Source organism: Bos indicus x Bos taurus, chromosome 26 (assembly GCF_003369695.1).
Source record: "Bos indicus x Bos taurus breed Angus x Brahman F1 hybrid chromosome 26, Bos_hybrid_MaternalHap_v2.0, whole genome shotgun sequence".
Classification (NCBI taxonomy): Eukaryota; Metazoa; Chordata; class Mammalia; order Artiodactyla; family Bovidae; genus Bos; species Bos indicus x Bos taurus.
Window position 1 is genome coordinate 19,237,349 of NC_040101.1, and position 19,226 is coordinate 19,256,574.

The 19,226-nt window shown below is 43.7% G+C and overlaps 1 protein-coding gene across 6 annotated transcripts in view; it reads left to right on the top strand.

Annotated features, from left to right (window-relative positions):
• Positions 1 to 14,802, top strand: part of GPAM (glycerol-3-phosphate acyltransferase, mitochondrial) — a 67,524-nt gene extending 52,722 nt beyond the window's left edge. For 4 of the 6 annotated variants that reach the window (XM_027528588.1, XM_027528587.1, XM_027528586.1 and 1 more), the window contains 9 exons: positions 1,323 to 1,435; positions 3,203 to 3,273; positions 4,260 to 4,524; positions 5,064 to 5,200; positions 6,662 to 6,739; positions 7,385 to 7,525; positions 8,808 to 8,997; positions 10,305 to 10,363; positions 11,049 to 14,801. In XM_027528588.1, the coding sequence (XP_027384389.1) occupies positions 1,323 to 1,435; positions 3,203 to 3,273; positions 4,260 to 4,524; positions 5,064 to 5,200; positions 6,662 to 6,739; positions 7,385 to 7,525; positions 8,808 to 8,997; positions 10,305 to 10,363; positions 11,049 to 11,165 (1,171 nt within the window). In that variant the 3' untranslated portion in view covers positions 11,166 to 14,801. Of the gene's footprint in view, positions 1 to 1,322; positions 1,436 to 3,202; positions 3,274 to 4,259; positions 4,525 to 5,063; positions 5,201 to 6,661; positions 6,740 to 7,384; positions 7,526 to 8,807; positions 8,998 to 10,304; positions 10,364 to 11,048 lie in introns of all 6 variants that reach the window. The other 2 variants (XM_027528583.1, XM_027528589.1) reach the window with 2 other exon arrangements.
• Positions 14,803 to 19,226: the final 4,424 nt, after the last annotated feature.

The window sequence follows — 19,226 nt, forward strand, 5'->3', positions numbered from 1 at the left end:
GGATGACAGAGGATAAGATGGTTGGATGGCATCACTGACTCAATGGACATGAGTTTGAGTAAACTCCGTGAGTTGGTGATGGACAGGGAGGCCTGGCGCACTGCAGTCCATGGGGTCGCAAAGAATCAGACGTGACTTAGCAACTGAATTGAACTGAACTGAAGATTTATGGAACTTCTTTATACTGAATATCTGTTATTTTCTATATCGGACTTCCCAGGTGGTGCCAGTAGTAAAGAGACTGCCTGCCGATGCAGGAGACATAAGAGATACTGGTTTGATCCCTGGGTCAGGAAGATCCCCTGGAAAAGGGCACAGCAATCCACTCCTGTATTCTTGCCTGGAGAATCCCATGGACAGAGGAGGCTACAAAGTCCATAGGGTTGCAAAGAGGTCAGACATGACTGAAATGACTCAGCACACACAGATTTCTTATATTGCATGGAAAAAATTGGTTAACTTTGTTAAGGACGTTTATATTCTTGTTTTTACTTCCTCACTTGAGTAATTTTTCTCTTGGTCTAGTAAAGGATCTTGAAATAATGTTTTTGTGTATTAGTTTGAAGGTTTTTGATTATTTGGATCTTAAAATCCTTTTGATTTTGTGAATCATATATGAGTTCTTATTTGATTTCTGTTTTTGAATACTTGAAATGTTCTTTTTGGTAGTAATTTAGCTTATCCATATTGCACATTCATGTAACATGTAAAAGAGTTTCTTATGTGAATTTTCCAGAATTCAAATCAAATGGTCACTGAGAGAAATATTAAGCCTTTCTTTTTATATGTTCAAATATCGAATTTTTGAAACTTTTAAAATGGAGCATCTTGTTTTATGCATTCTTTCTGCCAGTGAGTTCTTAAAGTGATGTACCAACAGATTACTTAGTCATAAATAAATAACATGTGTTCAGGAGAGTGTCTTAAATATAATGAGGTATGTGTGTGTTAGTTACTCAGTTGTGTTCAACTCTTTGCGACCCCATGGACTGTAGCCTACCAGGCTCCTCTGTCCATGAAATTCTCCAGGCAAGAATACTGGTGTGGGTAGCCATTCCCTCTCCAGGGGATCTTCCTGACCCAGGGATCGAACCCACATCTCTTGCATTGCAGGCAGAATCTTCACCATCTGAGCCACCAGGGAAGCCTATAATGAAGTATATTTTGGAGTAAAACAACTCATAGAAATAATCTATTTGTGGTTTAAATTTAGAATATGTAGTAGTTTAAAGTATCTAATACATTTGTATCTCATGTCATTTGCTTTGTGAAAGATTGGGGTTATAGAAGTCTAATTAAAAAAAACACAAAAAACTTTTTAGACCCAGTGATGCTGCTGACGAAGGTACAGACATGTCCATTAATGAGTCCAGAAATGCAACAGATGAATCCCGCCGAAGACTGATTGCACATCTGGCTGAGCACATTCTCTTCAGTAAGTAGAATTCCACTCTTTCATTCCGTAATTCAGATTCAGTGTGATGCAGTGTAAACCATACAGGTTTTGGAATCTGCCAAAGTTAGATTCTACTTCTGGTTCTAGAACTAACATGCGGGGGGTACTAAGTAAGTTATTAGAAGGAAGATCATGCTGAGAGGATTTGAGATAACTAAATGAAACATCTCACACAGTGCCAGATAATTAGTAGGTGCTCATGAATTAGTCTCTTTGAACCCATTTGTGGCACAGCTTCTGGGTTTATGGTGCATGTCCCTTTCCCCTGTGACCTCGTGATCTTTTTATTTGGTAAATATTGTGTGTCTTTTGCATGTAAAGCTTTTTTCTGCCTGTGGGGACTACACATTGAGTATTGGCTCTGTACCTAAAGAGGTTCTGCTCTTCTCAGTGGGGTGGTTGTACACTAATAATGCAAGTGGGAGTGAATCAGAGTGGAGTGAGTTACATGCAGAATTAGCCATTCTTAAGTTGCAGATGGCAGCGTTGTATTACATTGTAGAGGCTGCTGTAAGGTCCGAAGCAGCAACAGCTTGGGGCGTCTTCACCCTCCCCTGTGCCTCCTCCCCATCAGGTTGGGCCCTCCGCTCTTGCTGGGATGTCTTCACCCTCCCCTGTGCCTCCTCCCCATCAGGTTGGGCCCTCCGCTCTTGCTGGGATGTCTTCACTCTCCCCTGTGCCTCCTCCTCATCAGGTTGGGCCCTCTGCTCTTGCTGGGACGTCTTCACCCTCCCCTGTGCCTCCTCCCCATCAGGTTGGGCCCTCCGCTCTTGCTGGGACGTCTTCACCCTCCCCTGTGCCTCCTCCCCATCAGGTTGGGCCCTCCGCTCTTGCTGGGATTTCTTCACCCTCCCCTGTGCCTCCTCCCCATCAGGTTGGGCCCTCCGCTCTTGCTGTCAGTGTGGAGCATCCTCACCTCATCTTGCTCCTTTCTGTCTAGCCGCTGCTGCTACTGCTTTACGCTGGACCAAGATCCTCTTTTCTGAGGATGTCTGATGGAGTCTCTGCTTAAATCCTGGATGCCGAAAATAATACATCCTTAAATGTTGAAAAACTGGAAAGTAAAGATAAAACCCACTACCCAGATGACCAGATGGGTTGCTGACTAGTGTATAAAAATATTTTTTTTTTTGCAGTTTTGTGCTGTTTTCCATTTATAAAACAAGTATTTTGAAAGCTTTTTAAATATACTTTTTAAAGGCCAAATATATGTGGTACTGGGAACTTTTTCGTTTCTTAAACACTGGAGGTAACATTAATTATGAATGAAGTATTCGTGAATTCATTATCATCTCAGAAAACCCATAAATGGTGTCTTTGTCTTAGATTATTCCATAGACGTTCTCATATTTGATATGTATGATTATAAATTTCTACCAATTTGGAATATTGAGTTTGGGACTATAGTCATTCTCAGATGTCTGTCTGTACCCTTCCTTCCTACCTCTGACTTGCCTCTGGTCCAGGTTGAAAAGAGGAAGTTAAAATCGATTTCTGGGTTGAGGGTAGACCTATCTTAGACTGAATTCTATTATATGAGCAATGATCTCTAATGAGCTTCCACTGGTCCAGAGCAAATTGTGATTTCCCTTTGGTGAATCAGATATAAGAGATATGGTAGAGGTCTTTTATAGTTTTATATGCTCCTAATTATGATACTTTTTTTTTCCAAGATTTAGGTACTTTAAAAAAAAGTTTCAGCTATATTAAAAAAGCAGAACTAAAAGATTTGTGTTTGCCTTCCAGCTGCTAGCAAGTCCTGTGCTATTATGTCCACACACATCGTGGCCTGTCTGCTCCTCTACAGACACAGGCAGGTACGTCTGCAGCGTCGCTGGAGTTCAGCCGGAAGCAGGGAAATGCTGTGTCAGCTTTTCAGATGCTTGTCCACTGATAGATCTGGCCCCCTTTCAGCTAGTCCTGTGAGTGAAAATCACTCAGTCGTGTCCGACTCTTTGCGACCCCATGGACTGTAACCCTCCAGGCTTCTCTGTCCATGGAATTCTCCAGGCAAGAATACTGGAGTGGGTGGCCATTCCTTTCTCCAGGGAAATCTTCCCAACCCAGGGATCGAACCCAGGTCTCCTGCATTGGAAGCAGATTCTTTACCATCTGAGCCACCAGGGAAGCACAGTCCTGTGAGGTGAACAGTAAAATAATCTAAGGACTCTGCCCACAGGGGCTTACAACCCAATGGAGGAAGACATCTATCTGAAAAAAGCCTCAGAACTGTTTTATCTGACAGGAAGGCATTCTTTGAGGAATACAGTTAACGGAAATAAGGCATGTCTTTCGACACATAGAAAGTATTCTGATTGCTAATGGTTTCCAAGCTATTTGACTTGTATTTAGGACTTGCGCTCTGCTTTCCTACAACACACTTGTCTAAGCCCTGTGATGGGAAAGAGACTGCCTGTCTCTGTCACAGTCATGTTCTGAACACCAAACGCAGTACCATTACGTAAATACCAGCTAAGAAATTTGAGAAATTCTTGCTAAGAAATAAGTAGTGCTTCTCTCCAGAAGGTGGCTTTTTTCCTTTGAGATCTTACATGCTACATCATGTTTTGTGGCTAGAGTATGCTCTGGACATGAAATATCTTGACATTCCTGGGGGACAGCTTTTTAACCAGTTTTCTAACTTTCTTTACACTGGTGTTCTGGCTTTTTTTTTTTTTTTCCTGACAGCAAACTTTAGGAAAGCCAAGGCAAGGGGAAAAAAAAAAATCCATGGGGCAGTCTTTCCATCTTTTGAGAAGTGGGTTTTGTGTTCTCATGAGACCACTTCTGTCTGTTTTTATAGGGAATTGGCCTCTCCACATTGGTGGAAGACTTCTTTGTGATGAAGGAGGAAGTCCTGGCTCGTGATTTTGACTTGGGTTTCTCAGGAAATTCAGAAGATGTAGTCATGCATGCCATACAGCTCCTGGGAAATTGTATCACAATCACCCACACCAGCAAGAATGATGAGTTTTTTATTACTCCTAGCACAACTATCCCATCAGTCTTTGAACTCAACTTCTACAGCAATGGGGTGCTCCATGTCTTTATCATGGAGGCCATCATAGGTATGTCAGGCCCTGAAGTATTTTCATGGCAAATCAAGTGGCCAGAAGCACGTGATGGTGTCTACTTCAGTTTGGATGATAGTCCCTTGTTTCAGGGAATGTGTTGCTATAGTTTTAAAATAAAAGTGTCATCTGCTATTTCACTGATTATAGCTTATTTTTGTATTTGCTATTCAGTGAGTAGTAACTGAACTACTATATACATAGTATTACCTGATTTACCAAGTAGGAGAGGTCAGATGTCTTGCTGCCCAGGAGCTGGAAATCTAGGTGAGATGAGACATACTTGTAGCAGTGGAGTGAGCTGGGGGACAGGGGAGACGGAGAGCAGAGGGGATGGAAGGTTTGACAGGGTTGGAAGCACATGGAATCCGAAGAAGTAAATTCTGGAGGGAGTTTCTTAAATTTCTCCAGTGAACGCAGATAATTATTTTGGATGTATCAGTGATCTTTTGTGGTAGTCCAGCCAGTCTGAGCCTCTCTGAGGTTTTTCTTGGAGATCTAAGGCTGCAGCTTTGCTGATGCTTTTACTTTCTCAGCCTGCAGCCTTTATGCAGTTCTGAAGAAGAGGGGCCCAGGAGGACCCACGTCTCCCAGCTTGGTCAGCCAGGAGCAGCTGGTGCACAAGGCTGCCAGCCTGTGCTATCTGCTCTCCAATGAAGGCACCATCTCTCTCGTAAGTGAAGACTCTTTAGTGTGTCCTCTTCTCTTATTCTTGAGCATCTTAATGAAAACATAAAATGCTTTCCTCTTAGAGAAGTTTTGGTCTATTACTGAAGCTTTACATCCTCCTCCTGGGTCTCACTGACCACCAGACCACTGGGTTGTTACTGTCTTGGTTTGCTCTTGGGGTCACTGCTCCAGAGAACCCTTCCTGTGCTGTGATGGCTCCAAGGGCTCAGCGTTCTCCGTCACTCAGATCCAGAGGCACAGAACCTCTTATCATGCATAAGCCACTGGGTTAAGGGTTTGCAAATGATTAACATGCCCACCCACAGATGAGAGAAACCTAGACGATGAGAGTCAGAAACAGTCTTAAAACTCATCTGCTCAGCCCCTCCTCCAAATGGGGAAACTAAGGCCCACCAGAACTAACGAGCATTTATGTTATATTTAAACACTTCTAGACATTTATACGGAGAAGGCAATGGCACCCCACTCCAGTACTCTTGCCTGGAAAATCCCGTGGATGGAGGAGCCTGGTGGGCTGCAGTCCATGGGGTCGCAAAGAGTCGGACATGACTGAGCGACTTCACTTTCACTTTTCACTTTCATGCATTGGAGAAGGAAATGGCAACCCACTCCAGTGTTCTTGCCTGGAGAATCCCAGGGACGGGGAAGCCTGGTGGGCTGCCGTCTATGGGGTCGCACAGAGTTGGACACAACCGAAGCGACTTAGCAGCAGCAGCAGCTGACATTTATAATGAGGCATACATATTAAGCAGTAGAGAGATTTTTTTTTTCCCTCAAAGTCATCAATGAGTAAAATTCTTATTTTAAAGTCTGTTGTTTTCCACTTATGGGAATGTGTCCTGCAACATTTCTGAGCACGGGTGTTGGGAGTACTGCCCTCCTCCACAGCATTGTCTGTATATGTTATATTTGTGTCCTGTTGTGGAATCTGTTTTGTATGAATCTGGGGGGCAGGATGGGAGAGAAAAGGGTAGATAAGGCTCTCAAGGTGGTGTTGTCTTTCACTTGGGTTTTTTTTTAATTACTTGAATACATATTGCATTTCCTCATCCACCACCTTGTGCACAGCATTTACTGTAAGATAGATTTTGCAGGGAAATTGTCTTATAATGGGAAAAAATAGGTGTAGGGGCCGGACACATAGCCCTTCGGAGGCCGCACTCTCCTGGAGGGGTGGGGCTCGGGGGACTCAGCTCAGGAGCTCCGTCTGCAGGTGGTGCCTCACTGGGCGCCCTGCCAGTCAGATAACAAGGTCTCTTCTCAGACTTTGTCCACAGTGTGAGCTTGTCAAGAGGGTGGCGTCGGAAATCTTAGTGCTTGACTAGTGGAGTGAGGCAGGGGATACCATGAAAGTATTTGGCAGCCACTTTGTACGCTGTCTTCTGTCTCTAAAAAAATAAGTGGGAGACCATGACATTTACACTGAAATGCCTTTTCTTTGCAGCCCTGCCAGACCTTTTACCAAATTTGCCATGAAACAGTGGGCAGGTTTATCCAGTATGGCATTCTTATAGTGGCGGAGGTAAGAAGACGAGTTTGCCTTTGTTTGCCTTTAGTTTCTTATTCTTTATTATCTTTTCTACCACCCGCTTTACCAATGATTCCGTTTGATGTGTGTGTGTGTGTGTGTGTGTGTATAGAGAGAGAGTCATGTCCAAGATGAGATGAGAAAAATAGGAATGGAGAGTAAATGTCTTTTGAAATGGTCTAACATTATTTTGGGTCCTTTTATGTAACTGGTGTTGCATAAAGCATATCTTGACTTGGTTCCATGGCATCCAGAAGCCTGTGTTCCAAGACCAGATCTTCTGCATATCTATGTGCTTGTAGCTTTCATGTGTACATTTTTCTTTTTTGAGATTGTGTTTTAATTTTGGCAGCTTTTGTATAAAGGGTGTGGCCTGGGAAAATAGATACCAGTTTAGCAGAGCTGATGGTACTTTAATTGACATGCTGGTAGCTTTCACCCTCACTCTCCTTTCTTCTTTCCTCTCCTGCTGTCTCCCAAGTGATTTTAGGTTTGGAGAGGGTGGTGGGCTGATCTCATGACTGGCTGGACAGAACAGAGTAGGGGAGGGCATGAGAGAGGGCAACTTTGGGGTCCAGCCGGGCGGGTGTTTGTGTGCCTGTGCATATTTATTAACTGTTGGTCATTTCCCTGGCATAGCAAGATGATCAGGAAGATATCAGTCCTGGTCTTGCCGAGCAGCAGTGGGACAAGAAGCTTCCGGAACCTTTGTCTTGGAGAAGTGATGAAGAAGATGAAGACAGCGATTTTGGTGAGGAGCAACGAGATTGCTACCTGAAGGTACTTGGGTGAAGAATCTGGGTGGACACCACAGTGCTGAGTTGAGGCTCATGTTGCCACAGATTGACAGGGTGCTTAAAAACTGGGCCTCTGGTGATGTACTCAGAGAGCTCACAAACTGGCCGTGGCACTTTCTGCCCAGTTAAGACAATGAAACTGAACTGAATTAATACCTGAAACGATTCAGTCTGGGGTATAGATAAATGGAAGAAGAGATAAAAATCTCAGCTTTCAGGAAGATGAACGTCATAGATGATACCCTTCGTGACACTCTCACCAGAATGCACGGGTACAGACCGGTAGCCATCCCTGCACTCACCGCTGAAGAGGCAGAGGTTCTGTTCAGGCATCACCAAGGCAAGGCAGTGCGGTGCCAGGTGAGGGAGAGGAGTCGTTCACGTTCCGCTGCCGCTGGCCCAGTTGCTCTGCTTGAGTCGTGTTCCATCTTGCCATCGCTTCCAGAATTTCATGCATCAGGCTCTTTGCCTTTTTTTAAACAAATCCTATGAGAAAATTTGATTTTTAAAAGATTGATTGTCCCTGCTTTAGTAAAAGCGATTTGGTCTAATTTTAATTTTAGCAATTAGTAATAATGACCCTACTTCCCTGAATACCCTAAGTGGATTGCTTTCTTTGCAGTGGGTAATACACACACACACACACACACACACACGCATGCGTGCATGCACAGGCACACACAGACATACATGTGCATACAGAGTCAGGAGAGTCCAAGTGACTTTGGGGGTTTTTTCCTTTTAGGTGTTATTAGTTTCAAAATGGGGCAGTAATCTTGCCCCAGGGAGGCTTATGCACCCCATCACCACCACCACCTTTTCCTGCGGTGCTGGACTGGGCCAGAGGCCACGTAGGAGTGGCGGGCCATGAGGGCTGGGAGGGACTGAGATGACGTCAGGGGTCTTAGCACGTGGTCTTTTGTGCACTTGAGTGACTGCTGAGCCAGGCTTCAAAGCCCGGAGGGTCCAGCCTGGGGACCAGCCATTTTCGGTGATGACAGTATGTCATAATTATGTCATTCAAGTACAACCGTTTTTCCTAGGCAGCTATTCAATGAACGTAAACCTCAAATACCACGAAAGTCACCGGTTACAATAAAGAACACATTTCAAAACCAGCAGTTGTCTCCAGGGGCGATTCTGAGCCCACGGAGCAGTAGGCTGCTTCTGTGTGGGACAGCGAGGGACCGCCTTCTTGAGCTGCTGGTGCTCCAAGGTGGTGCGTCTGTCCCCCCACAACTGGGTCTCCCACTCTCGCCTCCCAGGTGAGCCAGTCCAAGGAGCACCAGCAGTTCATCACCTTCCTGCAGAAGCTCCTCGGGCCTCTGCTGGAGGCGTACAGCTCTGCCGCCGTCTTCATTCACAACTTCGGCGGTCCTGTCCCCGAGCCTGAATTCCTGCAGAAGCTGCACAAGTACCTGATCACGAGAACCGAGAGGAGGGTTGCCGTGTACGGTATGTGTGCCCCTCTCTTGGCTTCTTTGAAAGCTATGTCGGTTTTGTTTACAGGAATCTGCTCATTGCAGATAGTTGGAAAAAAAGAATGCAGAATTTATCCTGACCTCTCACTCCATGGATCGCTCCTCTTTGGGTGTGTTGTATAAATTGAATTACACAGATTATATACTCATGTCTGGCAGTTTTCTCCTAACACTGTAAGCGAGATTCATACGTGCTGTTGCGTGTAGTTGTCTATTCTTGCTGTGTTGTAGTATTCCACTGTATAAATGTTTACCACATTTCGCTGATTCGTATCCATCACTGATGGATATTTGGGTTTTGCAGTTCAGAGCTCCTCTGAATAGTGCTGCCGTGAAGATGTTTGAGTGTGTCCTTGGGTGAACAAATGGACTTATTTATGTAGGCCTGTGTAGGAGAATTGCCTGTTGGCAGGGTGTGGTGTGTTTGGCGTTAGTTAGGTGTGGTCCAACATTCCCGAGTGCTAAACCCGGGAACTCCCAGCAGCAGTGTGCGCCTCTGTGGCCTCCCCCCGGCTGACACCTGGTTCTGTCTTTTATGGAAAAGGTGTGATTGGGGTGGGAGTAGCATTCTCTACAGTTATGCTTTAGGACTGCAGCTACTTTGATTCAATAATTTTTAAAGCCATGACGGATCTAGAGATAATCGATGACTAGATATTTATCTAGAGATATCTAGAACTCTACAGATTGGTATATAGAGAGATGTATAGCTACATCTATAGCTGTATCTCTAGATTGAGATCAAGACCCAGAATCACCTCACTTTAGAGATGAGGACACTGTTCCAGATCATGCAGCTAGTTAAAGGGCAACCTGGGTTTAGAATTCCTTTTTTCTGACCTCTGGGCTTGCGCTGTTTCTGGTTTCACTGCAGTAGGAGTCACCTATGCATTCCTGCACAGTTTAAAAGAACTTCTACCTTCTGGCTCATTTGAGTCTCACAAAAGGCCTTCAAGATGGATGTTTTGGGTATTTCTGTTTCCCTTCCTCTTCTCTCTGTGCTTCCCTGCTTCCTCCCCTTCCTCTCTCCCTTTTTTCTCTTTCTCTCCCTACCCCTCTCTCCAACCCCACCACCCCCCTCCCCAAAAAGATGACAGTAAATTTAAAGAAAGAGCAGACCCTTCACGGCCTCACAGGTGACTGGTAGAAAAGGGAGCATGGCGCAGGCCTCGGACTTGCTCTGACCTCCTCCCAGCCTCCTACACTCTCTTCCTGTGGGTACTGGGGTTTTCTTTGTCGCTGGGCCTAAACATCTGACGGGGCCTGATTCTGTCTCCACAGCTGAGAGCGCCACTTACTGTCTCGTGAAGAATGCTGTGAAGACGTTTAAGGATATCGGGGTGAGTGTCCACCGCTTATGGTACGAGAGCGCGTGTTCACTTCTGTCCTCTCTCTGTTTAGATCTAGGCTGTCTGAGTCACCTTCGTGTTGGGCTGGACCCTGAGAGAAGCAGTTTCTGCAGGATTAATCATGCAGGCATTTCTGGGGATTGGGAGGAGGAGGGGCATGTTGAAGGTGAGGCCCCTCTGCACAGATTTACTTGAATGTTCCAAAATTGTCCTGGTTTTCATCTTCATCCTAAATGAAGGTGTCCATGTGTTTCAAGATTCTACTACAGTTTTGGTGGGAATGTTAATTATGCCATATGATTTTCAGTTATTTTCTTGTGTTTTTACCAGTATTGCTAGAAGTATCCTCAGCTATCCTTTATCTTCACAAATTACTTGGGACATGAGTTCCATGGAGGTACTAGTGGTCTTTGTAAGGAACTCTTCTGTGACTTTACTCTAACATAAAATTTAAAATCTAGTACACTAGTAAACCCCACTCCTGCGCCCATAATCTCCCACCCCCGTAACCTTCCTACCCCGTGCTCACACACACCCTACACGTACATTTTCTTAAAGCCTGGATATGGCTTTATGTACCTTACTGCACATCAAGTAAGGGTTGGTGACAGGAATGTCTCCCCACCCCCTTACCCTTTTTCATTTGTCTTTAATTTAATCTAAACTTTCTCTCTAGGTTTTCAAAGAGACCAAACAAAAGAGAGTGTCTGTTTTAGAACTCAGCAACACTTTTCTACCTCAATGCAACCGGCAAAAACTCCTGGAATATATTCTGAGTTTTGTGGTGCTGTAGGTAACTTCGGGCACCTCTGGCAAGTGAAGGGAGCGGGACCGGTTCCTCGTAGGCCCCGCCTGTGGCACGAGAGTGGACGGCGCCACCGTGTGGTCGGGCCTGACCTGTCCTGACGCGACCTCCTGGAAGACAAGTGCCTTCTCCCCTCCGTGATCTGTGATCGCTGGGCACTGAGGTGACACGCAGCCTGCAGATCACACCACGGGGGCCCCAGCCTCCGTTTGCAGTTCACGATCAATAGATTGCAAAATGAGATTTTGGAGTTTATTAAAGATTTACATTCTAAATATAACAGTTAGGGACTTATTACTGTGATGGACACACAAATGTAGTTGATTCTAAAACTGAATCTTGTTTAGTACACTTAATGCTGTCAGGTAATTTATTAGTATATGTTCTGATTAATGCTTCCTTTAAAAATAATTGAGTCATCCATTCACCGTTTTTTGTTTTTTTCATTTTTTTCTGTTTTTTTTCGGTTTTATCTATGTCAACTGTAGCTAACTGTTAAATGGGAGCATTTTTTTCCCTCACAAAGTGCTTTACAAATGAATGGGCTATTCACACATAGGTGTCACTGTGCTGTCTGTTGTAGTCAGGTATAGAAGTGTTTAAGAGCTAAATGAAAACACGATATTAATTTAGGTCAGAAATAGAGATAATCTGACCAGTCAGCTTGTACCAGGAAATAAATTTGGCTGGTGAAATTCAAGATAAACTAAGCCGGAAAATTGACTTTGAAAATGTTTGCTCATGTGAAAAAGTGCCATTGAGTTTTAAATGACTGGCAAGTGTTTGGGAGCAACTCCTGTTTCGTGTCTGTGTCACTTCCCTGCCACCCTCCGCCCACCTCCTGCCTCAGGCAGTACCTGCCTCTCAGGTACAGTTGTTTCTTGGAGATAGCAACTGTTCTAACCTATTAGCTTGGCCTGATTGCCTGTGTAAGTGTGAAGCACTCTGGCTGCAGCCTCATGGCCCAGGCCTCTTACGTCCTGTAGACTGGTTGTACGCTTTTGAGTGGCTGGTACCCACTCAAGTTGGGCAGAGTACCAACCTGTGGGTTGTACATCACATATGTGATGGCCCTGCGGACTGGCATTTGTAGATGTTTTTAGCTTTGAGAAAAAGAAAACCATGGTTCTTTAAAAATACGCATGGGTTATTTTCCTAAACCCTGATGCCATATAGTGGCAGATAATTATGAAAAATTGTTCATAACAGGTAGGTGCCTTTTTTGTGAGCAGGGATCGTAATTGTTCACTAATTGTGGTAATGATGGTGATTTCTTAAAGATCATGTGATAGAAAACGTTTTCTAACAGCTGACTGTTTCTTCTTCTCTCCGTAGTATTATGGAATTAGGAATTTTTCCTGACAAATACTGCAGGTAATCTTTGAATTTAATAGAAAGGTACTGAGAATTAAGTTTGTACTTTTATCAGCTTGGATTTTAAACACTAATAATGTCTTGTGAGTATTCTGTGTGTGTTGGGAGAGGGAAAAATACTGATTGGTGTTTCACATTGTATGAAATTTTTGAAACTCGGAGCAATAATGCCATGCCGTTGTGATTTTCTTCCACTCTTCTCAAATTCCGCATTTAAAACATGTTTCTTTATAGGAGCTCACGTCCCATTAAGCCTTGTCAGTGTTGCAGCGGCTCTGATGTGGGGTGGGATCTTCACTGTGTTACATTCCATTTTACATTCGAAGTAGGATTGAACTCTGTGTTTTGGGGAACAGCCAGGGAAGCTTATTTATCCCCTTGTGTGTTCCTTATCTAGGTAAGCAAACGTTCCACTAGTCTTTTTTACTCATCCATGAAATTGTAGACCAAGGGTTACTCAGACTGTCTGAGTCAAGGTTGGGACTGACCTCTCTGGACTCTGCTGCCCCCGCCTGTGACTTCCACTAAGAGCTGCTGCTCCGCCAGCCTGAGCAGGAGCAGTGGCTTCTCTGGCTCTAACTTGCCCTTTCAGTTGGTTTGTTTTCTAGAAATCTACTCAGATGCTTTGGGGAATGCAATGTATGATTTGCTAGCTCTCTCACCACTTAACTCACTGTGAGAATAAATATGCATGCTTTCTGTAATTAACTGGTGCTTTGAAAACCTTTTTTAAGGAAGACAAATCTCAACCAAAGTTCTGCTCATCCAGACAAGCTCACCCTCTAGTTAATTTTAGCACAGCTCATTCTTTCGTGCCTCGTTACTGAACAAACATCCATCATCCCAGTAAGGCTTCCAGATACCACTGTTTTGCTAAAAGATTTATTCTCCTTGTTTTCCAAAAGCGAATGGCTTTCACGTAAGATTAAACGAACTAGGTGCTTGTAAATAATTTATTACCGTTTACTGCATTTCTATAATACTGAAATGCATGCCCTCCAGGGGAAGACAGACTGTGAGTCGAGTTAAAAAGCAAACAAAAGGACCCAATAATAAGCAATATGAAGCTACACTCTTTCAAAATGAGAAAGTCCTAAGAAATTCAAGAAATTCCTCTTAAGAGGAAGGAAGTAGCGTGAGGTGTGTAGAACTAGTAACAGAGAAAGGACCACAAGTCTGAAGTCTCTGAAGTCATGAGGGTGACGAGAAAACATACCAGGGACCGCGGTGAGTGTAAGCTCAGGTTGTGGCATTTCCAGTCTGAGGAACAAACCATTTCCCAGAGTTCTCCGTGTGTACGAAGGCTCTATGAGATGTTCTTAGGTGTTTTGTAGAAAAAGTGTTGCTGATAAAATTAATTTGCACATGAACCCTCATTCCTAGAAACTCACAGTGCACTTTAGCACAGTAAGGGCTCAGGGCCCGCCGGTCCCAAGCCTGTATTAACCCAGCATTTCCGAATCTGTGCGACCCCAGAGCCTTTTTCCCCTTTGCAACACCCCTACGGACCTCTCCTGAGGTTCACAGAAAACATTCCGGGAAACACTATGTTATGTATTTCTGTAAGAGGACAAGACAGCAACTGCAACAGAGGCACATCTGCATCGTCTTGTACGATCAAACATTGTGTTTCATGGATGTGTACTTCCTCCTCTGGAGACAATAAGCACAGGAAACTATCATATAGGTGGTCAGAACTCTTCGATGAAAGATCAGCCCTCAATGTGTCTGGGTTTTTACCTGAAAGGAGCAAAATTAACACTAGGATTAATTGGGGTAAAAAATTAAGATTTTAAGTCAGACCTGGCAGAAGACATTGCACAATCAAATGCAGCTTTTTATCCACAAATAGTTCTAGTGTTTAGAAATGACAGGACCTACCGCTGAGGTTCATAAGACTTAATTTGGATGTCAATCTGTTTTTTAAAGCACTCTTTTTAGGAACTTGAGACTTGGCATCTGGCATTTCAGTTTAATATAAAATGATGGCATTTGAAAGAGACTTTCAACTTTATTTCTAAACATCTAGAGTTCTGAAATGCCTTGATGGAATATGTTAAACTGTTTGCCTGTTGTACAAAGAAATGTTAGATTGTTGTAAAAAGGCTGATTATAGAGTACCATAAAATAGCATGGTGTGATGATGTGAATGAACTGATTTGGAAATGTGGATTGATTTTTATGCCTGTTAATATATTGTAAGAAGCACAGAGGTGTAGCTTTGTTTTAATAAACCAAAAAGTGAATATATTCTTGATGTCTTGTATCTGTAGTTAAAAGTTCCCTACATAATTCGTTATACAAACACTTCTTGTTTGACTTCACATAGACCATGATTAAAATGCTTATAGGAAACAATCTTAAATACATTTGTGAACCTGCAGTGCATGATTTTATTATTGAGCCAGAGCTCTTCAAATTTGATCAAGCATTTGGGTTTGTAGATATCTACAGCTTAGCTACTGCCCTTCTCAGTAAATATTCACATCACAGAAATATTCTTTGGGTTTCTGTGAATATTCCTTTAAACATGGTGCTTCTGTCATTTTAATATGTTTAAGTTTATAAAAGTATGAATGGAAGTCTTGGGTTTTTCCCACTAGTTCATAATAGTTGCTCAAAATAGGTTACTTTTTTGACAAATACGACAAGTTCTTTATTGGAGCAGTTTTCAGTGGATGCTTTGGGTTGCTTAGATGCAGCCTTCTGTCGACAGTGTGCCCCCTGGAAAGTGTGGGTGCCTGGCGACACCATCCATGCCCTTGGGGTGCATGACAGCGCCTGATGGAGCTGTGAACACGAGCAACACCCAGGGCCATCCCATCTGTTCTGTGCCAGCCCCTCCGTCTGAACTTTGTACCTGGGCCCCTTTGGTCTCCTCTGGGTGTTGTTGCCATGACTGTGTCCTCACCCTTGGGTGTACTCGTTCTTTCCTTTGCATTAGCAACTTTCTTGTTGCTGCCAAACACGGCCTTCCCTTGATCAAAGCAAAATGCCCACTTTTACAGCCACTCGTTGTCTTTAACTGGATATTAATTTTGAAGCCTGGTCTTTTCATGTTTAGTCCTGTATTCACTGATTTTAGTCCTGTTTATTCCCTTTTTAAACACCTGTCTGGTACACACACAGCTAGTAAAATTCTAGCCTCCAAATACAAAGCATCATGTTGTCCACAGCACCTGTGATGGCCATAGGATGGCCAGTATTAGCCATCTCTGTAGATACCAGCGTAGCGCCTGCACTTTGTGACTTGTACCAGAAAGCTTGGCATCTGGACGGTTCTCAGCCCTCAATTGAGGAAAAGAAAACTTGTCAAAGTTGTGTTCTGTGTGTGGATTTTATATGGCCTTTCGGATCAGTTTTTATTATTTTTAAAGAAAAGGAATATATAGCAGAAAGAGCATGGGGTCTGGGGAACAGAACTTAGAGGATTGACTTTGGCTGGCTTGGCACGTGCTGGAAGCCTCTGAGCTGGTCACCTCGCCCCAGTGAACTTGGGCATCCTCTGTGTTGTATGGGGACACCTGGATTTTGATGAAATGAGGTGGAATGAATGCAGAAGTGTTTTGTAAACTTAAAAGTGTGGCAACTGTGTGGTATTTGTTTTCTCCATTTCATATTTAGGGTTTCCCTGGTGGGTCAGATGGTGAAGAATCAATCTGCAAAGTAGGAGACCTGGATCAATCCCTGGGTGGGGAACATCCCCTGGAGGAGGGCATGGCAACCCACTCCAGTGTTCCTGCCTGGAGAATCCCGTGGACATAGGAGCCTGGCAGGCTGCATTCCATGGGGTCACAAAGAGCCAACCAAGACTAAGTGAATAACACTTTCACCTTCATTTTCATTTCATATTTAGGAAAGAAAATTTAGCTCTGAAAGGGAACTTAGGAGTCACTTGGCATTCGGCACTCATGTTTTACAGTAGAGAATACCACTGGTGCTCACACAGTAAGTGATGACAGAATCTGGAACAGAAGCAGCATTGTCTGACTCTTCAGTCCCTGCCAGAGTCCAGCTCCAGCAGCCAGGGATTCAACCTGAAGAAATGAACGGTGTCGGTGATGAGGCAGCCTCTCAGTTTTCTTGGACTGCCTATTTATTTCAAGTTTAAGATTTTCTTTTATACTTTTACAAAATGGTCAGAGGTTTGACATTTTCAGTTCCCCCTCACCCAGATTTATTATGTCCGTAGATCATTGTTTCTCTTCAAACAGTTCCTGCTTCAGTGATTCTCTGGGAATCAGCCTTACCATCTTTTATCTACTTCCTCTAATGTGTCCTATAGTTAACTTGTGATTACATTGTAACTCATGCTACATTCCTCAGTTTACTACTTATCTTCCTAAATCCTGTTTGCCCCTAACATCCTGAGCTCACTATCTCTTAAAAAGGCTTCTAGCTATAGTGTCTCTAAAAATTCCTAACTTCTATAATAACTTTACAACATTCCTTAAATCTTTAACTTCTAACTATTTTAATTATTTCTAAGCCCTGAATTCAGTAAACTCCTTTGCCATAAACATTTTCCTCACAAATAGGCTTCAGATAGCAATCCCTCCCATGGCCTCAAGCTGCGGCCTACGTGCTCATCCTGGAACACTCTTTTGTAAAAGTCCTTAAACAAATGTCAATGATTAACTTTATGAATTATTCTCTGAGCACAGCTGCAGAAGGCTTTGTGCCTTCTCATGCTCCTCTCAAGAACAATAAGCACCTTAATATTCCTTTTCAGTCAACTCAGCCGAGGAGAGGAAAAAACAAGTCAGAATTGCAAGGCCTAACTCCTTCATCCCGGGTCCATGCCTGCGGAATGAGGAGAGGGGGCTGGGGCCATGCCTCCATTTTGTCAGTAATGCCTAACGTGGCTCCCGACAAGTCCCATAACCACCAACCAAATGAAAAAGCACAAGAAAATAAAATGATCAAGTCCCATCCGGTGAAGTAGGACAATCCTTGTGTTTGGTGTGGAACTTGGCAAGTTACATAAGGATGTGAAAGTGGAAGGAAGTTAATTGGTTCCAGCAAAACCATGTGTTGGACATGCTGGTACCTGGGACTTATTTGTGGGTACAGAGTTGGGCACTGTGCCCAGCACTTTCTAGGTATCATCTCGGTCCTCTAGGGTTGGTACCATTAATTAGCTCCATCTTTCCACTGATGAAACTGAGGCTCAGGGTGAGGCAATTTGCTGAGGGCTTCTGCCGAGGCAGAATTCAGATTTGTTCTCCATCATAGGGACACACGTTTTCCTGGGTTTGTAAATTCTGCCCTTGTCCTGGAACGACTGACAGGCTCAGAGGAATAAGGCAGAAAGCAGTACATCTCATCCGGGCTGGGGGGAAAGAATGTAAGCATTGTCTTCCTTCATCCCACCTAATTTCATCTTTAAAAGTCCATTGTGAGGGTGTCCCTGTACAGTTCAGAGAGCAACCACGTCACTCAGGTGATGTGTCCAGCTCAAAGGATTTCTCAGAAGCTCTCATTTGCCCAGAGTTAAGCAGGAGGAGAGTTTCTGAGGTTGAAAAGATGGCTAGAATTTGTGACCATTTGCTGTGAATTTGTCATGGTGCAGAGCCAAAATTCAGCAATGGGTTCCAAGGAGATCACGGAGAGGAGATCATTGGTTGATTGCAGAGCTATATCTCAGCAATAGGAGGTTCCTCATCCCCTCCTTTTCCTTGGAATGTCCATGCTGCTTACTATTCCCATGCTGGCAGCTGTGACAAGGATGTGACCTTAAGAGAGTAAGATGCTGTCAAGACCAACTGAACTGAGTGAGTACGTGACTGAACCCAGTTAAAGCCTCCAATATAACTTAAGATTCTGGCCCATGGGGGTGGAGATCCACTCATCTTGGGATCTCACATCCATACATGACCACAGGAAAAACCATAGCCTTGACTAGATGGACCTTTGTTGGCAAAGTAATGTCTCTGCTTTTCAATATGCTATCTAGATTGGTCATAACTTTCCTTCTAAGGAGTAAGCGTCTTTTAATTTCATGGCTGCACTTACTATCTGCAGTGATTTGGGAGCCCCAGAAAATAAAGTCTGACACTGTTTCCCCATCTATTTCCCATGAAGTGATGGGACCAGATGCCATGATCTTAGTTTTCTGAATGTTGAGCTTTAAGCCAATTTTTTCACTCTCCACTTTCACTTTCATCAAGAGGCTTTTTAGTTCCTCTTCACTTTCTGCCATAAGGGTGGTGTCATCTGCATATCTGAGGTTATTGATATTTCTCCCGGCAATCTTGATTCCAGCTTGTGTTTCTTCCAGTCCAGTGTTTCTCATGATGTACTCTGCATATAAGTTAAATAAACAGGGTGACAATATACAGCCTTGACATACTCCTTTTCCTATTTGGAACCAGTCTGTTGTTCCATGTCCAGTTCTAACTGTTGCTTCCTGACCTGCATACAGATTTCTCAAGAGGCAGATCAGATGAGTGCACAATTGCACTCATCTCACATGCTAGTAAAGTAATGCTCAAAATTCTCCAAGCCAGGCTTCAGCAATATGTGAACCGTGAACTTCCTGATGTTCAAGCTGGTTTTAGAAAAGGCAGAGGAACCAGAGATCAAATTGCCAACATCCTCTGGATCATGAGAAAAGCAAGAGAGTTCCAGAAAAACATCTATTTTCTGCTTTATTGACTATGCCAAAGCCTTTGA